This window comes from Aspergillus multicolor (assembly GCF_047715735.1).
Source record: "Aspergillus multicolor strain CBS 133.54 unplaced genomic scaffold BDW74scaffold_3, whole genome shotgun sequence".
Lineage (NCBI taxonomy): Eukaryota > Fungi > Ascomycota > Eurotiomycetes > Eurotiales > Aspergillaceae > Aspergillus > Aspergillus multicolor.
Genome location: NW_027395954.1, coordinates 1,723,920 through 1,740,608, shown reverse-complemented (window position 1 = coordinate 1,740,608; position 16,689 = coordinate 1,723,920). Strand labels below are relative to the sequence as shown.

General features: G+C 52.4%; 8 protein-coding genes across 8 annotated transcripts; 4 read left to right on the top strand and 4 right to left on the bottom strand.

The window, feature by feature from the left end:
• Positions 1–121: 121 nt before the first annotated feature.
• BDW74DRAFT_174575 (HPP family protein) lies at positions 122–1,093 on the bottom strand (the record flags this gene model as incomplete). The annotated part of the gene is made up of 2 exons (XM_073728070.1): positions 122–718; positions 770–1,093. 2 exons carry the CDS (start codon positions 1,091–1,093, stop codon positions 122–124), a joined length of 921 nt encoding a protein of 306 aa, XP_073588096.1.
• Positions 1,094–1,906: 813 nt separating this feature from the next.
• BDW74DRAFT_146445 (putative NAD binding Rossmann fold oxidoreductase) lies at positions 1,907–3,787 on the bottom strand. Its single transcript, XM_073723346.1, has 5 exons — positions 3,154–3,787; positions 3,006–3,101; positions 2,546–2,949; positions 2,392–2,479; positions 1,907–2,332 (listed from the first exon to the last, which is right to left on the bottom strand). Exons 1-5 carry the CDS (start codon positions 3,434–3,436, stop codon positions 2,121–2,123), a joined length of 1,083 nt encoding a protein of 360 aa, XP_073588095.1. The 5' UTR covers positions 3,437–3,787; the 3' UTR covers positions 1,907–2,120.
• On the bottom strand, positions 3,685–5,002 carry BDW74DRAFT_187526 (O-methyltransferase; the record flags this gene model as incomplete). Its single annotated transcript, XM_073731506.1, has 3 exons — positions 4,575–5,002; positions 3,776–4,528; positions 3,685–3,726 (listed from the first exon to the last, which is right to left on the bottom strand). The coding sequence occupies exons 1-3, from the start codon at positions 4,611–4,613 to the stop codon at positions 3,685–3,687; spliced, it is 834 nt and encodes a 277-aa protein (XP_073588094.1). The 5' UTR covers positions 4,614–5,002.
• Positions 5,003–5,764: 762 nt separating this feature from the next.
• BDW74DRAFT_174572 (putative exo-polygalacturonase) lies at positions 5,765–7,305 on the top strand (the record flags this gene model as incomplete). The annotated part of the gene is made up of 6 exons (XM_073728069.1): positions 5,765–6,019; positions 6,084–6,349; positions 6,400–6,479; positions 6,529–6,770; positions 6,821–6,890; positions 6,944–7,305. 6 exons carry the CDS (start codon positions 5,765–5,767, stop codon positions 7,303–7,305), a joined length of 1,275 nt encoding a protein of 424 aa, XP_073588093.1.
• A 3,036-nt stretch (positions 7,306–10,341) lies between these two features.
• Positions 10,342–10,866, bottom strand: BDW74DRAFT_174570 (nucleoside phosphorylase domain-containing protein; the record flags this gene model as incomplete). Its single annotated transcript, XM_073728068.1, has 1 exon — positions 10,342–10,866. The coding sequence occupies one exon, from the start codon at positions 10,864–10,866 to the stop codon at positions 10,342–10,344; it is 525 nt and encodes a 174-aa protein (XP_073588092.1).
• A 1,080-nt stretch (positions 10,867–11,946) lies between these two features.
• BDW74DRAFT_174569 (putative alpha-L-rhamnosidase B) lies at positions 11,947–14,031 on the top strand (the record flags this gene model as incomplete). The annotated part of the gene is made up of 3 exons (XM_073728067.1): positions 11,947–12,874; positions 12,946–13,153; positions 13,209–14,031. 3 exons carry the CDS (start codon positions 11,947–11,949, stop codon positions 14,029–14,031), a joined length of 1,959 nt encoding a protein of 652 aa, XP_073588091.1.
• Positions 14,032–14,659: 628 nt separating this feature from the next.
• BDW74DRAFT_174568 (cupin domain-containing protein) lies at positions 14,660–15,349 on the top strand (the record flags this gene model as incomplete). Its single annotated transcript, XM_073728066.1, has 1 exon — positions 14,660–15,349. One exon carries the CDS (start codon positions 14,660–14,662, stop codon positions 15,347–15,349), a length of 690 nt encoding a protein of 229 aa, XP_073588090.1.
• A 316-nt stretch (positions 15,350–15,665) lies between these two features.
• BDW74DRAFT_146436 (uncharacterized protein) lies at positions 15,666–16,621 on the top strand. Its single transcript, XM_073723345.1, has 2 exons — positions 15,666–16,472; positions 16,533–16,621. The coding sequence occupies exon 1, from the start codon at positions 15,966–15,968 to the stop codon at positions 16,296–16,298; it is 333 nt and encodes a 110-aa protein (XP_073588089.1). The 5' UTR covers positions 15,666–15,965; the 3' UTR covers positions 16,299–16,472; positions 16,533–16,621.
• The last annotated feature ends 68 nt before the right edge of the window (positions 16,622–16,689 follow it).

Here is a 16,689-nt window from a genome sequence, read left to right as displayed (position 1 = left end):
CTAATTACCGCTATTCCATTGCTGGCCTTGTAGACAGCGACAATCATTCAGGAACAAGAGCATTATATGTGTAGATCGCTAAATATGTACAGACGCTGATAACAAAGTAATTATGTGGTATCTAGCCATGCTTCATCCGCTCACTAATCCTCTCCAACACTTCCTTCTCATCCGCATCTAACCACAGATTATCCGACCACTCGACCTTCCCAGGCCGAATAACAACGTGCGCAGGCTCAGAGTACTCAAAGTCCGACGATGAAGAATCACTCCCCTGCTTGATCTTCGGCGCCTTCTCGACATCCTCTGCTTGCTTTTTCTGCCTCGCTTTCTTGCCCAAAGGGTGAGGCGTCCACCAGTACACAGGAAACCGGCGCTGAATGTTGCTGATCAGTAATGCCGCCGATATCATAAGCGTACACCCCAGCAGCATGACTGGAATAAGCCACCATCCAACAGGAGCGAGCTCAGTAGCGCCGAGCAGAGCGGTTGCTCCAGCGGGCGGATGGACGGTGTTCGTAAGGACCATAGCCATGGTCGTGATGGCGCATGCAAGAGCACCCGCGAGCTCAGGCTTCGATTCTGCGCTGGGATTCAGAGCGAAGAGCTTCGCGATGGCAATGCCGATGATGCTCGCGATGACCTGACTGAACAGTGCGTTTCGCGGCTGGGCGAAAGGGGACTCGATAGCAGCAAATTCCAGCACGGCAGCGGCGCCCTATTGCGATATTAGTACAGGGCTCCAACAGTCAAATATGGGTATACGCACAAAACTGCCCACGATAATAGGCGCATGATGATTCTGAAAAGCAGGCACACGCAGTGAAACCTCAGAAATGAGAAGTACGCCGCCAAAGACACCGATGAGAGACCAGAACGCAATGACCAAGTTGCCGAGTGCCTTTTGCGGCTTATCTCCTCTGTATCCAAGGAAATGCGAAACAGGTCGAGGCAGCAAGTGCCATGGCGGCGGTGGAACGAAGCGGTTCAAGACAGCGTCGATATCCAAATGCCAGCGGGCAAAGTCAATGCGCGAGTGCCATGAAGAATGCTCGCGCGCCGGCCCGCGGTCCCGGTTCATATTCCCTGTCATTTTGCGCCTTACCCGCTGTAAGGGTTTCCTAAGACTGAAGCCGTCGACGTCTTAAAGAGTGGTAATGAGACAAAGAGCTGGCTGGAGTCGCGGGTTTCCAGTTGTTGATATACCGTCGCCACCAACGCAAATAATTCCACTCGACTCAACAACCTCACAATGAAGACGAAGGCTCGAAGAAAAGAAAACAAGAATAAAAAAGCCGCCCAAAGACCATTCGAGCCCAAATCAAGTGCAGCAGTGGAGCAAAGCAAGGGAGAATAAGAAACGTGCCTGCCAGAGCGTGGACGATGACCCGGGCCAGCGGACTATATATCCAGATTCCAGTCAAGGCGTTACCCCAGATAATCTCCGACTGCAGTGCCAGCGTAACCGTAAACCAAACAATCTCACCGTCCCACGTAGACAAACTCAAGACCCAAGAGGCGAACAGAGGACACAGCACACATTATGGAATGTGACCATGACATGGTCTGTGAGCGACCTTATACCCGACAACCCGCATCTCCGCGGAAAGCCCCGTTGAAATTGGAATAAATGATGAGGAGAACCTTGCGCGTGAGGAGAGAACAGCATAAATCCAGGGCACATTGGCAGCGGTTGCGGTCACCCAGCGCGCATCGCTCTGGTTCTTCCAACCATATAGTTTGGGTTGGGTAATGGGAATTCCGGGGACGGACTAGCGTGCCTGGCACGGAGGATCGCGGTACGTAATTTACGATGAAGTCATCGGGTTGTATTTTTGACCTTCTGCCTAATTGCTGATGGGGTGGTAAGGGAGGGACAGTTGGAATGGTGACGGTAGAGTACCGGAGTATATCTGTAATTGGTGTGCTCGAACTCGAACTCTAGATCTCTATGGACTATAATAGAAGGAATATGGTATGGCTAGATCGACAGGGATACCGATGCAAGGCCGAGTATACTCCGTGTCCATCATCTCCGCATCAGCTTCTCCTCACGAGGGGTGTCGGGCTCCCTAGTCATGGTGATGGGCAACATCTGAAATTCTAGACCTTTGACAAATTCAAAAGTCCAGCGTCTTGCCCTGCTTCGAGCTTTCCTGCACCAACTCGATCAACCGGATAATCTCTGCTGCCTCTTCACCGCTGGCAGGCAGGTCGCCGTCGCCGGCCAGAGCCCGGGCCATCTTGCGGTAGTACTCTGACCAGGTCGGGGGCTCGACTGTGGGAGTGACTTCGCGGATGGGCTTGCCGTCTTTAATGGTAGTGAGGGTGCCTTGAAAATGTCAGTAAGGTTTGGTTCGATTTCCAATGCGTCGGTTGGGCCAAACATACCGTATCTCTCGCTGGGCTCCCTGCCGTATCCGCTGTCGCTTGGCCTCATGCCGGCCTTGAGCTGGTCTTCTTGGCAGTCGAGGTGGAACTACAATCGTACTTGTTAGCATCGAACACAATCGCATGGGTAAGCGACGGAGAAAAAGAGACCAACCTTCTTGAAAGAACCCTTGTCACCCCGAACCCAGAACCTCAGCTGCTCCTCCTCCGCACTGACAACACCTGCCTTCGCCGTAACCAACACCCCACTCTTATAATGCAGGAGGACCGTAAACGAGTCCTCATATCCAGAAGTGTTGACCTCACGCTGCGATCCAACAAACCCAGTGACCCGGTCCGGCTTGCCCAGCAGATACACAGCCTGGTCGAGCAGATGGGAGCCAAGATCATGAATCGCGCTGCCTCCGGGTACAACCTTGTTCTTCCACTTCGAGACGCTAGGGGCAGGTTCTTGGGGACGGTGGCGGTCAAAGTGGGTTTCGTACTCGACGACACGGCCGAGCGAGCCGTTCTTGACGAGCTTGGAGAGGGTGACGAAGTCGGCGTCCCAACGGCGGTCTATAGTGTAAGGTTAGTGGCCGCATTGGAAAGTTTGGTATGGGTGCGGTGCGTACTTTGGTAGACGGCGAGGAACTTGTTCTGCTTCTTTGCGATCTCGACGAGCTCGGCGGCTTCTTTGTAGGTTGGGGTGAATGGCTTCTCGCAGATGACTTTGCCGATTAGTAAACTGGAAACAGTTTAGGGTTGATTTCAGAGACAAACCGTGCTTTCCGCTCTCCAGCGCCAGCTTGGCCAGGTAGAAGTGTGAATCCGGGGCAGTGGTGATAACGACTACGTCCACCCCCGCATCTTGGACGAGCTCCTCAGCGCTGCGGTAGGACTTGATGCCCGGGTGGTCCTTCCCGGCGTCATTCTCGGGGGTGGGGGTGCGCTGGACAACAGCGTACAGCTTGAATTGAGGGACGTCCTGGATGAACGGGATGTGGAATGTTTTGGCGCTGAAGCCGTAGCCCACGATTCCGACGTTCCACGTTTTGGAGGCCATGGCGGGGTAATGTACAGATGATGAGGGCTATATACTGAGGGAAAAGAAAGAAGTCTAGAAATGCACACGGGGAAAGAGCAGGTTATATACGAAGAACTGAATATGCCCAGAAAGAAATATTGCTAAGAATGACACCGTCAAGTAATGTGGGGGAACTCCAAGGAAGGTCCTGGCGACGGCAACTCTGGCTCTGGCGGGGCAGCTCAGCCCGGCCTCTGGTTTCCGATCGGCTTTCCCCGATCCCCTTTCTATTCTTGTATCCCAACACATCGTGTCACCTCGATTGCATCCTATACTCATTAGCAACGATATTGAGATTTATGGAAGAGGATGACTCACCCGACACCCCTCTGGCTGCCTCAGCACGCTCTCGTACACCAGGTTCGGGTTGCCGAGGATCTCGAATTTGGGCACGCTGTCGTTCCCCATGAAATCGTTCACTGTCCTCTCTGCAAAGCCCTCTGTTGTATACGCCTTGGACGGTCCCTTCGCAGCTGCCTCCCGCTTCTTCTCTACCGAGCTCCTCACGTACTCTAGATACGGCGGGTTTCCGGGCATGATCACATTATCTGCCGCAATGACCGAGACACCAGGGACAATTTTTCCTAGCTGCTCGCAGAGCTTGAGATCCAGCGTATACGCCGGCTTATAGTGGTCAATGAACAACAGCTCAACCTGCTCCACCGCTTCACTCTCAAATAGCTGATTCAGGAGGACATCACTCCGCCCGACGAGGATGCTCACAAAGTCACGAAGCCCAGCAAGTTCCACAAGCATGTTGGCGATGGCCGCATACTCTGGGTTAAGCTCGAGACTATAGTAGTGGCTCCCTCCGTTGCGGCGGACCGCGTCGCCGAAAAGGATGGCAGAGTACCCGACGTAACAGCCCAGCTCGACCATCTTCTTGGGCTTGTAGGTCTCAATGAGCTCGGTGACGATAGGTCCCTTCTCTTGGCCCACTGTCATGAAGTGGTAGGTCTGCGAGTACTCATCAATGAGGTCGAGCACTTTCTGGGGACTGCCGCGGATGGAGTCGAGGTTTGGCTGGCTGTAGATCCAGTGCAGGAGTTTGAGTTCGCGGCCATTCTCTCGCTGCTGCTGTCAGTGGAAATCCATGAAAGGTAGAGAGGCGGCTTACGGATCGCTGAGGGCGGGCTTGAGCTTGGTTTGCTGACATGATGGTGAGTATGTATATCGAGCAGGACAGGGACTAATGTAATAGTCTGTTGATGGAGCCTGGATAAGGAGCAGACCGACTATTTTATATCCGTCAGTCAGCCCTATGGACCAGCGTCAATCACGCTCCGTCGGACGCGACGGCAACAATGCTCAACGAACAACGAAATGACGTTATCTCCGTCCTCGTTGATCCAGGTGAATAGTCCGAGCTCATCTTCCATAATGATGTTGAGGCTACACAAGAAGCTCACTGACTGGTCTATCCAAGTATACCAGTGGAGTATCAGTCGCAGCTACAGTTGAATCAGGTAGATAGCCCCGGGGTTCGTGGGTGCTTGGTTGGATCGGGGTTTGAAGTAAGAGCATAGGGCCGAGCCTCGGAGATAAATACGGTATGGGTTTGCGATTGTGCGAGATCCACCATGTTGACTCACTCCTCGGATATAGTTATGCGTTCTCAGATTTCTGAATTCCGAGATTCAAGTCTGTAGCTGCAAGGGCCTAGGTAAGGGCTGCTGCCTGGTCAAAGTTGACATCGGACCCCCGGTCGTTGACTAGCAGCTGACGGAGCAAACTACCCAACCCAGCCGGCTCTATCTATTAATCGAGTTCTATGCTTAGACCTGATGCAAGGAATGATCATGTGTGGATGATCTTTATTTTTAGACATCTGAGCTGATCTGATAAGATTATCAGCGAACTTTGAAGGACGCCGTATCACTTCCCCAGCATATCCGACCTGAAAGTCTTACTCTCTCTATAACGACTTTCCATTTTATGCAGCTTCAATATGCCATGATGCAGATCGTGCTACTTATACCCGGTCTTGATACACGAGAAGGTACCCTCGCTGTCCATTCCTCCGAGGCTCGGTGGAATTTCTCTGCATCGCAACCCCGCGTTTCCCCGCAAACACTGAAACGGCTTTGTTAGTCTTGCCATACTCAACGTTCCAAGAGGGCTTGACACTGACCAATTATCCCATTCGTGCGATAATAATGGCCAGACTCTTGAAAGTGGAGGAACAGTGGCTCTGGACCCTGAAGCCACAGCAATTCAGCCGCTCAGTTGCATATCCACGGCTAGTTATATGATGCCATCTTCTCACTCTTTCTATGGCAAAGAATACTGGAAACAGCACTGATCACAATGCACATCTCCCGGATACTCGCCGTTCTCACTGCCCTAACCTGCGCCTCTGCAGGCAAGCTCCCTCCCAAAACCTGCGTTGTCCCAGCCTCGGGAACCAACGAAACCGATGATGCCCCTGCTATCATCTCAGCCTTCAAGCGCTGCGGCCGTGGCGGCAAAGTCGTCTTTAAGCCAACTACCTACTACGTTAACTCTGTCATGAACATTTCCTGGCTGCAGGACGTCGACATTGACCTGCGGGGGAACCTGCTGGTGCGTTGGGCCGTTCCCGTTACAAGATACCTAGCTGACCGAAACTTTTGTTTCTACTATGCAGTGGAGCACCGACATCCACTACTGGCTCAACAACTCGCTCGAAGTCGGGTACCAGAACCAGTCGACCGCGTGGATTCTGGGAGGAGACAATGTCCGCATCAACGGACATGGCGTTGGCACGCTCGATGGCAACGGCGACTACTGGTATGAGTGGATTCAGGAGCAGGAGAACACGTCCAATTACCCCGGACGGCCGGTTGCGTTGACGCTGAGCGGGTTGACGAACTCGGTTGTAAAAGGGATTAACTTCCTACGGAGTCAGATGTGGTATGTGCCTCCACCGAGTTTCGGGATCGAGAAATGGACTGATAATGTAGGACGCTTGCAATCATTTACTCCGACCACGTCGACTTCGATAGCATCCTGGTGAACAACACCGGAAATCGAGTTGATAGCTGTACGTATGCCCCAAACTTCCGGACAGGGGATGCTAACCGTTACTCTAGCCAACACCGACGGCGCGGACACAATCCGCTCGTCACATATCAGCTTCAACAACCTAACCGTGTACAACGGCGACGACAGCATCTCGTTCAAGGCAAACAGTACCGACATTTCACTGACAAACTCGCACTTCTACAACGGCCTTGGCGTGGCAATCGGCAGCATTGGCCAGCTAAACGACCAGTTCGAGACAGTTGAACGGATCAGGGTCGAGAATATTTTCTACCATAATACGCTCCACGCTGTACGTGACCTATCTTTATCTAAGTATGAACACCTCTAACAAGCCCACAGGTCTACTTCAAAACCTGGACCGACGACCAAAACGGCTACCCGCCCAACGGCGGCGGCGGCGGCCTCGGCTGTAAGCCCTCCCTAACCTATTACCAGCACTCAATCCCTGATTTGAGTTTCTAGACGCATCGGACATGCTCTTCAAAGACCTAACGGCAACAAACATGCGCGGCTCCGCCGTCGCAATCTCCCAATGCACACGCTTCATCGGCGCCCCCGGCGACGGGAACTGCACGAACTCCCAGTTCCAAATCAAAGACATAACAGTTGCGAATCTGCACGGGACGACGGAGTCCGAGCGCGTCACGAGCTTCCAGTGTAGTGCTGTTGCGCCGTGCACGAATCTCGGCATGTTTAACATTGATCTTGAGTTTGGCAATGGGACCAAGGCCGAGGAGTATCTTTGTGGGCATGTTGAGAAGCCCAGGGGGTTTGAGTGTACCGGGGCGGTTTGTGAGGGGGGAAGTTCGACGGGGGAGTGCTGAATTGGTTTGATCTGGGTGAGGGGTAGCTGATCGGAGAATGCGTAGATGTTTGATGTGCTGTCGAACCAAACCTCGGGAATGATCGTACCTAGGTACCTACGGGTTTCCCTACACAGTAGGCATAAGCACAGGCTTCTCCATACTTCCTTCTTGGGAAGCAAAGAACGAAACTTGAAGATATCTAGCTACCAAGCAATAGACCATGTACGATTCGGGGTTGTCCTAACAACTGGTAAGTGCTGTATATGTACTGGCCTTATAGTAGCGCAGGCCAGAGGGTGTAGGTGGGTAAGCAGGCGGGTACCAATTGGACATCAAGATGGAAAGCACATCAAGCAACCTTAGCAAAAAGACCACTCAAAAACACCCGCTAGAACAAATCTCCTTCCGAAAAGATATAAATCTCCCACCATGTACTAACAAAATGCAGAAACACCCCATCAGCTTGCACCGATGCTCTTTACCCGACAGACTCGGGTCATATCAACCTTCGAAGCGAATGCCAAACCAACCTTGAGACAGTAGGGTAGTGCTAGCAGCGCTAGTACTTCCATCAAATCGGACGAGACTTACCCGGCATAACCAGGCGGCTGCACTGTCAACTCTCGCCCGGCGAACTAGAAGCCGACGGCCGCAGCCCAAAACCGCTTATCAGGCGATTCGGCCAATTCATCTGCTCACTCCTCGAGCGTTTAAGCCCCTTCTTCGCATCCTTTGTGTTATCATCCTTGGGCCCTAACATCTTCAAGAACCCATTGTAAGATTCCTGAAATAATGGCTCCGCGTCTGCGAATTTGCCTTGGTGAAAAAGAGCCCATGCCAGGGATCTCATGGTACGGAGCAGCAAACCCGAATTAGGAGCAAGTATCTGCTTTTGCATCTCGAAGCATTCTCTCAGCAAACGCTCTGCCCGGCTGTGTTTTCCCTGTGCGATCCAGACTTGGCTGAGATAGTAATCATTGTCAATAATCACTCTATCCTTGCCATCTATACGCTGAAAGAACCCTTCGGTGTTTTCCACGGCTTCGCGTTCTGGTCCGGTTGGCGTTGGACCACTTGTCTGCTCTGGCAGTAGTTGGTTTTGTGTATTTGCCTGATGAAATCTCTGTTCAGCTTCAATGTACTTTTTCTAGCGCTGAACAGGCTCGGCCCAGCATATGTAGACAGCGAACAGTGAGGATATTCGGATTACGAGGAGTTCGTTGGTTCCATTGGTGGACATCGCGGAAGATTTTCTCTGCCTCCTCAACCTTGTGCTGATCAAATAGAGTCTGGCCAACGTTATATAGAGTGGAGAGAGGGTTATATGTGACCACGGTCCAACTGCCCGTTTCATACCTTCATGGGCCTGCCGCAAAATCTTCTCTTCATCCTCGTATCTCCCTTGGTTACCAATACACATCCCAAGGGCACGTAACCTGATGAGCGTAGCCGGTGCAAGATCCCCATGCTGCCTTGAGCGGTTGTAGGCGTCCCTGTACACCAGTTCTGCATCCCGATGCATTCCTTGGGACTTTAGCGACCTGGCAAGGTGATACATAGAGTGGAGTGTGTCATCATGACAGCGCCCTGGTTTCCTCTCGCGCATGGCGCACGCTTTGCGGAGCATTTTTTCGGCATCTGCGAAGCGTCTCTGCCTCGACAGTTGGAGACCTAACTCATGCGCAGCTTCAGCTGTTCCCGGCTCGACGGTTATTGGCGTGATGATCTCATGGAGAGCTTGGTCAATCGCGTCGGAGAGACGGATAACACGCTGTATGGATGATGCATTACGCTGAACCTTTTGATGGATGTGACTACCTGGTCGAGCAGTAACCAGGAACTTCAGCTTGGGGCCAGTCCCATCGGTTTGGGCACGGTTGAGGGCCTCCATAAATTGACTCAATCCCGGCTGTTCACATGCGTCGATCGAGTCCAGAAGACAAATGGTTTCCCCAGCATTACCATCGCCGGATATACCGACTAGAACGTCCCAAAGGTGACTGAACGGGGCGGTGGTCTTGTCGGGTGTGGCTTCGAGTCGATGCAGGACATAGTCGTTAATGAGGTCTTGGTTTTGATCGAACAGCTGGTGAAGAATGCAACTCAGCGCATTCGTGATGGTCTTTCAGCCCTCGAGGAGATTGTCAAAGAAGAAGTATCTCGCCGGAGGTGCTCTGAGAACGGTAGTTGCGAGGTATTTGGCAAAGGAAGACGGATTCCTTGCAAAGACCCAGAGGATGCACGGATCCGAACTGGCGCGCCAAGCCTGAATGGTCACATCCTTCTCAATCCAGTCCTGAACTTCCAGCGATGGAGCAACACTCTGATGGATCTGGCCGTGATAGTCGGTCACGTACAGTCTTTGCAGCACTCTGTTTCTACCTTGTCTTTGGTAATCACTGGTTTCGCCAAAGATTACACTGCTGTTGAAAATGGGATTCGATACCTGGGGGCCATTGCCGGTGTGAAGGTTGTTGTGTTGGTTGCCATGAGGAGTATTGAAGCTGTGCCCATCCCCATAGGCCTTGAAATGCGCCATGGTGAGTACGATTCCTGATGAGGTCTAAGTCGCTCGACAGTAGGGCCGACTGAAGCTGCGTACTGATATCTCTGCAGCCGGAAGACGTCTCTCGGGCCGTCGAAATGCGCGATACTTGCCGGGTAATTTTTGGATGAGCGTCTGTAAAGGAATCCAATCAGAGTTGAGAGGCAGAGCAGGCAGGCCGACCGAGGGCCCCTTTGGCGGCTCTTCATGAAGGCGCACAGACGGGGCTCAAACGAAATGTCACGCACAAGCTCGAATGCCCGAAACAGCTCCAATCATGACGGCTCACTAGGGATTGGATGTGCGGTTCCAGGATAAGCCTGTCATCGTCCTGCAGTTCAGACTGGACGCTGCCGCCGGTGTAACCTGTCTGAGGGTCACGAGGGGCGGAGGCATAGCGGTTTTGCAGCCTTCGGCCAAGGCACTGATGCTTTCGGGGAGATAACATTTGTCGCAAATTGTCGTGGAAATTGGTGGGAACAAAAATCGCATTCTCCCAGTGTTGGAGTTCAAGCAGCGTCCCAATCGCTGCGCACCTGCGATACAGCACTTAGCAGAGCCTGCAGCGGCCGATTGAATGCCCCCGTATTCTCAAACCCGTCCCCAACTCCCCCATAATCCCCCCTTACCACCTTGCCATGGTCATACTGTATCACACCCCCCGATGAACCCGTCGGCATCCCAACAACCACATCCATGAGCCGGATATCAGGCCCCCTGGTACTACCATTCCCATCTGCAGGAACGCCGCCACCAACGCCAACCATCAGCCCGAATTGGATCTCCGAGAACGTCGAGAGTAATTGCGCGAGGACCGTTGCCGCAGAGACAGTCCCGTAGGTGCCGGATGGGAGGCAAACGAGGATGATATTGTGACCGCTTATCTTTCCCAACGTGTAGGAATTCTGATCGGTGCGAGGTTGCGGGAGGGGCTCGTGTGTTTCGTCGAGCAGAGCCTTTGCGGCGGCCATTTCGAGAGGCAGAGCGCTGATCCAGGCGATCGTGTAGTCGGTGGAGAGGAGTTTGTTGGTCATCTTGCTTGCAATTTTGTACGGGGCTTTAGTGAGGTTTTCTGTGATAATGAATGCGGCTATCGTATTCTTAACGACGAGAAAAAGAGTCAGACCACCGGCAAGCCTCGCGCTATATACCTATAATAGGACTCCAAACGGGGAAGAAGTAAGATTTCCACGACAAGCGAGGCTGAGCAATGGATCTCAGGCTTGCTAGTTGTTATATAGGCGAGAAGAGGTGCCAACGTTCGGACTCTAATCGGGGGCGTCATCAGAGGGACAGTTGTCTTGCATCGCTTTAAACGTGGCGCCTGTGGTTACACGGGTGCGTCCATTGGTTGGTATGGTCGTACATATGCACCATTTATTTGCCCCTCCTACAGAAGATCTCTAGTATCTCCAGTGATTCTGTTGCATGTAATATGAGCAGCCTAGATGCCTTCATTGCCCGTCGATGAGTAGGTAGGGTTAGGCGCTAGGGCTATGAGACTGTAGATGCAAGCCACTGCCCTAATTTCTCGGACTATTCGTCAGACAGGCAGCTTTAGATCAGATTTGGTATGGTAGTCGGTCACATGTTACTGACCTGGGCCGGATCTAGGTGCACTGTTTAAAAGTGGCGGTGGCAATATTCATGTATTAATTGATAAACAGAATGGAAAGGCTTTGCAAGCTGAATTGAATTTCCATTGCGCCCGCTACCAAAAGACGTACACCATTTTTCGCCCCCCAAGCGCTAGCAAGCTCCAGGGTTTATTTAGCTCAGCAGGGTACTTTGTTTATGGTACCTCGATACAAAATATACCTGAAACCCCGCATTATTGCCATCCGGGGTTATTGCGGAGTAGCCGAGATTATGGTAGCTAGGGCATCTCGGGGCAAAGGCGACCGAGACATGCGGTACTCCAAGATTTGCCAGAAAAGCCGATCCCTAACGGATGCAGACAAGCCGGACAATTAGAAGCCAGGAATTGGAACCTTGCAGGTGGGTATGCATGGCTGAATGGTGCAGTTGGAGTAATTACATATTTAGTCACCCCCCTCTACATTATGAAGTGATCACCACGGATACGCCTATTCAACAACACTGACACGGGCATAATGCTTGTTTACTTCCTGGCTCTGGCCGCTGAGGCAGCAGGCCAATGCTGGCGAAACTCTTCCTGTACCGGACCTACTGGGCCCTCTTTCCCTGGCCCCTGGGACTCATACAATTACGCACCGGAGTCGAGATTCATCCGGCCAAAGTCCATCCTCTTCCTCCCAGCTGGGGAATATATCTCCGACTACACTTCAGACTGTTTACCCACCCTCACCACCGCCGTAACAGGCCTAGTCTTCGACTTCGGCCTCGAAGTCGGCGGAATAGTCACAATCGACTACGACCTCTCATCCCCAAACACAACCCTAGGCCTCGCATTCACCGAAGCAAAAGACTACATCGGCCGAACCTCCGACAACTCCAATGGCGGGACCGGCGCAGACGGCGCCCTGACAACCCTCCTCACTGCAAAAGAGGACAGCTACACCATGCCCGACGCCAAACTCCGCGGGGGATTTCGCTACCTAACCCTCTTCCTCACCTCATCCAATACAAGCGCAAACGCAACCCTAAGCATCAAGAATATCTCCCTCGAACTAGCCTTCCAACCAACCTGGCCCAACCTCCGCGCATATCAGGGCTACTTCCACTCCTCAAACGACCTCCTGAACAAAATCTGGTATGCAGGCGCATACACCCTGCAAACCAATTCCGTTCCGCGCACGACATGCCGCGTCTCTGTGAGTTCAGCCACAGGCTGGAATAACAATGCCGTCTGTGGACCGGGGGAGAGCGTTCTCCTCGACGGCGCAAAGCGAGACCGCTGGGTGTGGATCGGCGATATGGGCTTTGCGGTGCCGAGCGCGAGTGTGAGTACGGGGGATACGGAGAGCACGAGGAATGCGCTTCTTGCGATTTGGGAGAATCAGACGCCTAGTGGATTGTTGCCGAAGGCGGGGCCGCCTTATTTGAGGGCTGATAGTGATAGTATGCCCCTCTCACTTCTTCATACAATAATATGGGTTGGGATGGGACGCAATGCTAATGCGGGCTTGCAGCGTACCACCTCTGGACCATTATCGGGACATACAATTACTTCCTCTTCACGGAGGACTACGACTTCCTGTCTGACATCTGGCCGAGATACGTCAAGGCGCTGGAATATAGTCTGGGTAAGATTACGCCTGAGGGGATTATGAATGCTACGCAGACTGCGGACTGGGGGCGCTGGAATTATGATACCTTTGTTGCGTCGGCGAATATGCTGTACATCTACCCCCCTACAAGGTTGGATGGTATGGTATGCTAACAGAGGAAACAGTCTCTACCGCTCCCTCGTAACAGCGGCCTTCTTAGCTCCCTACGCAGACACAGATGCAGCAAACTACACAGCTCAAGCTGAGACCCTCCGGCTCGCCATCATCACAAACCTCTACGATGTCACCACAGGCGCTTTCAAGGATAGCCCGGACTCAGATTTATACCCACAAGACGCGAACAGCATGGCTTTGGCATTCTCTATATTCGGCAACACCACTAACGAAGGATCCCGAGTCTCAACCTACCTAACAACAAACTGGACACCCATCGGCCCTTCCGTCCCCGAACTCCCAAACAACATCTCCCCCTTCATCTCGTCCATCGAACTAGAAGGCCACTTTGCAAGCGGGCACCCCTCTCGCGCTGTCCAGCTAATAACAGATCTATGGGGTTGGTACCTCTCCCACCCTAATGGAACCGAATCAACAGTCCCCGAGGGGTATCTCGTTGATGGAACGTGGGGATACCGCGGCGATAGAGGGTACCGGAATGACCCGCGGTATGTGTCGCATGCGCATGGGTGGAGTAGTGGGCCTACCTCGACGCTCACGGAGTATGCGGTGGGTTTGAGGGTAACTAAGCCGAGGGGGAGTGAGTGGAGTTTTAAGCCGCTGGGTTTAGGCGTGGAAGGGTTGGAGAGCGCGGAGGCGGGGTTTACGACGGGGTTGGGGAAGTTCCATGCTGGGTATACAGTCAAAGGGAACAAAATTAGGGTTTGGTGGGAGGTTCCTGAAGGAACGAGGGGGTGGGTTGAGCTTCCTGGGACTGGGAATGAGGGGAGCTGGGTTGAGGGTGGGAAGGGGGAGCTCGCTGTTGGGTTGTAGGTAGGAACCTAGCTAGAGCAGTCGCGATTGTTTTAGACATGAGCTGGCAATCTAGTCTATTGTATCTATCTATGTAGTCATCCATCGTTATTCTAATGACTTAGGGCTCGGTTGCCGGAAGCCCTACCCTATCTAGTGGTCATACCTACCTACAACATAACGTTTTGCGGCATAGCCATTTCAAAAGTTAATTATAGAGACGTTCTTAGAGCGAGATTGGGATAATCTAAGTGCACCTGCAAGTCAAGTACAAGGTTGGTCTAAGGGTTCTCGGTGCCTAAGTACCAGATCAACCGAGTCTTCTACCCATTTGTTGCACCACTTTCTTACATTGGTTACTCGCCGATAGTCGCACCAGGCATTTGATTCTAGAGGGTAAAGCCTCGGACCTGGAGCTCTAATTGATGGGAGAGTACTCCGGGATGCGTACCCGGGATTCGGATCGCGGTGCCGTTGATAAAGGCTGCAGCACCCCGCACACGTCACTTCCAAGTTGGAGAGCCGAGATAGAGATAACTTGGAACTACCGGGTTATATACAGACCTGGAGCAATTACTTCATCTTCTCTCCTGGACGGTCTCAACCATCCTTGGTTTTTAAACGTCAGACCAAGACCATAGGCTCTAAAATGACATCGATCCCAGAAATAAAAATCTACGCCATCCCACCAACGCTCCTAGTCCCCAACAACCCGAAACCCCTCCTCCTGTACAAGAACTGCTTCATCGGAAAAAACGGCAAGATTGATCTCGCTCACGCCTACGACACCTTTACCTCCAACGGCTGGGACATCAAATGGGTGACCCGCTACGGGCGACAGCAGACGTCGCACTACCACCCGAGCACGCACGAGGTCATGGTTGTTGTTTCGGGGCCGGGTGTTGTCCGCTGGGGTGTGGCGGATTTAGGGGATCCAAAGGACTGGGAGGAGCATACGTATGGTTCTGCGTATGAGAAAGGTGGATTGGAGATTGAGGTTGAAGTTGGAGACGTGTTTCTTGTTCCGGCTGGAGTCGCGCATAAGAGTTTTGATAGGGACAGTGGTCAGCCTGATGCGGTGGCTCTGACGGGGGAGACGGCGCATACTATGGATCTTGAGGAGGAACAGGATGAGAGGGGGAAGGTGTTGAGTGTGGAAACAGAGGAGAAGCTGCATGGGTTTGTTATGATGGGGGCTTATCCGAGGGGCCTGGATTGGACTTGGGGCGCTGGCGGGGATCATGTTGGGCGGTTTGAGGAGTGCTGGAGTGTGTCTAAGCCGGAAATGGACCCTGTTGTTGGGAAGGGGGATGGTGGGCTTTTCCAGTATTGGGTTTAGTTGTCATCATTCTCGGACATGAACGTGCTGTGGATCTAACCTATATGTTGGCTTACTGGGAAAATGCTACTGGGGGGTTGTTTGCCTTAAAATGAACCCCATCACCGATAACCCTAAATGTAACTACTCGACGCTTAATCGGGCTCTGCCTATGGGAGGGCAACTGCATACAATTTCAATGTTCACCAAGATGTGCACTGCTTCTACGCTATATATGGTTGTCCACTTTGAAACTGATGAGTTACCCATTGACTACCTAGACTGAGCATCAACCTTGGAACCACGAAGAGTCATACATGACGGACTTGATCTCCGGCCGCGTTCCACGCATTCATGTGGGCAGGTGCATGGAGAAAACTGTCCTCGTTCTTGCCATCTGGAATTGCAGCCCGGGAATGGAGTCATCCTTTGACTCACTTGTAACTTCCGGCGACCTACTCCGCGCTTTCCTTGTAGATACATAAACCTCCTTCGCGCTTTCCTGCTCTTGAGATTCTTCTTCCATCTACAACTCCTCCATCCACACATTTTGCTCATTTACACAGCCCAAAACTGTCTATCCTCACTCAATCCATATCTCTTACCTACTTCTATCAGTATCAAACAAACCACAACAATGCATCTCTTCTCCAAGCTCATCCTCCCCACCACCCCCCTCTTCTCTCTCATCACTACCGCCCCAACCCAGGTCGACTTCACCATCACTGATGCAGCCGCAAGCTGCGCAGACAGCGCCCAGTGCACGGAAGACGCCACCACCGGCGCTCTCTGCCAGTTCGCCTCTGCCGATGCAACCGAAGGCATTTGCATGGCGGGCGGCGACACCGTGAACACAGCCAAGTGCCAGAAGGATGGCAACTACTGTCTGATTGACCGTCACTGCTGCTCCGATAACTGCGATAAGATCTTTGCGACGGATGTGGGGAATTGTCGGCCTCGTCGTCGTTAGATCAAGAGAACGTACTGGCTAAACCTTGGTGTCTTAGGGCTATTGCTTTCGGTTCTTGATGGCTGGAATCCATCTTTATAGATGTTTGATATTCTGACATTGGTTTTGTCTTGGCTTTATTGTCGTATTGCCCTTAGCAAAATGAAACCTTGCAACTTCTCTTGACTTTGGCCACTGTAGTGAGTATTATTTAGAATCTCTTATGTTATACTCGTAGGATAATGGGTTACCTACCTAGTATGGTTCAATCAGTGACTGTAGCTGTCCCCATATCGCCTGGATCCTTGACGCTTGGAGTAGGCATCCCAGAGGGCTGAGCTGTGAACCGGCTGCCCGTAGGCTGTACGAAAACCCTTCACGAATGTATCTTTGTTGTGGAAGTAAAATTATC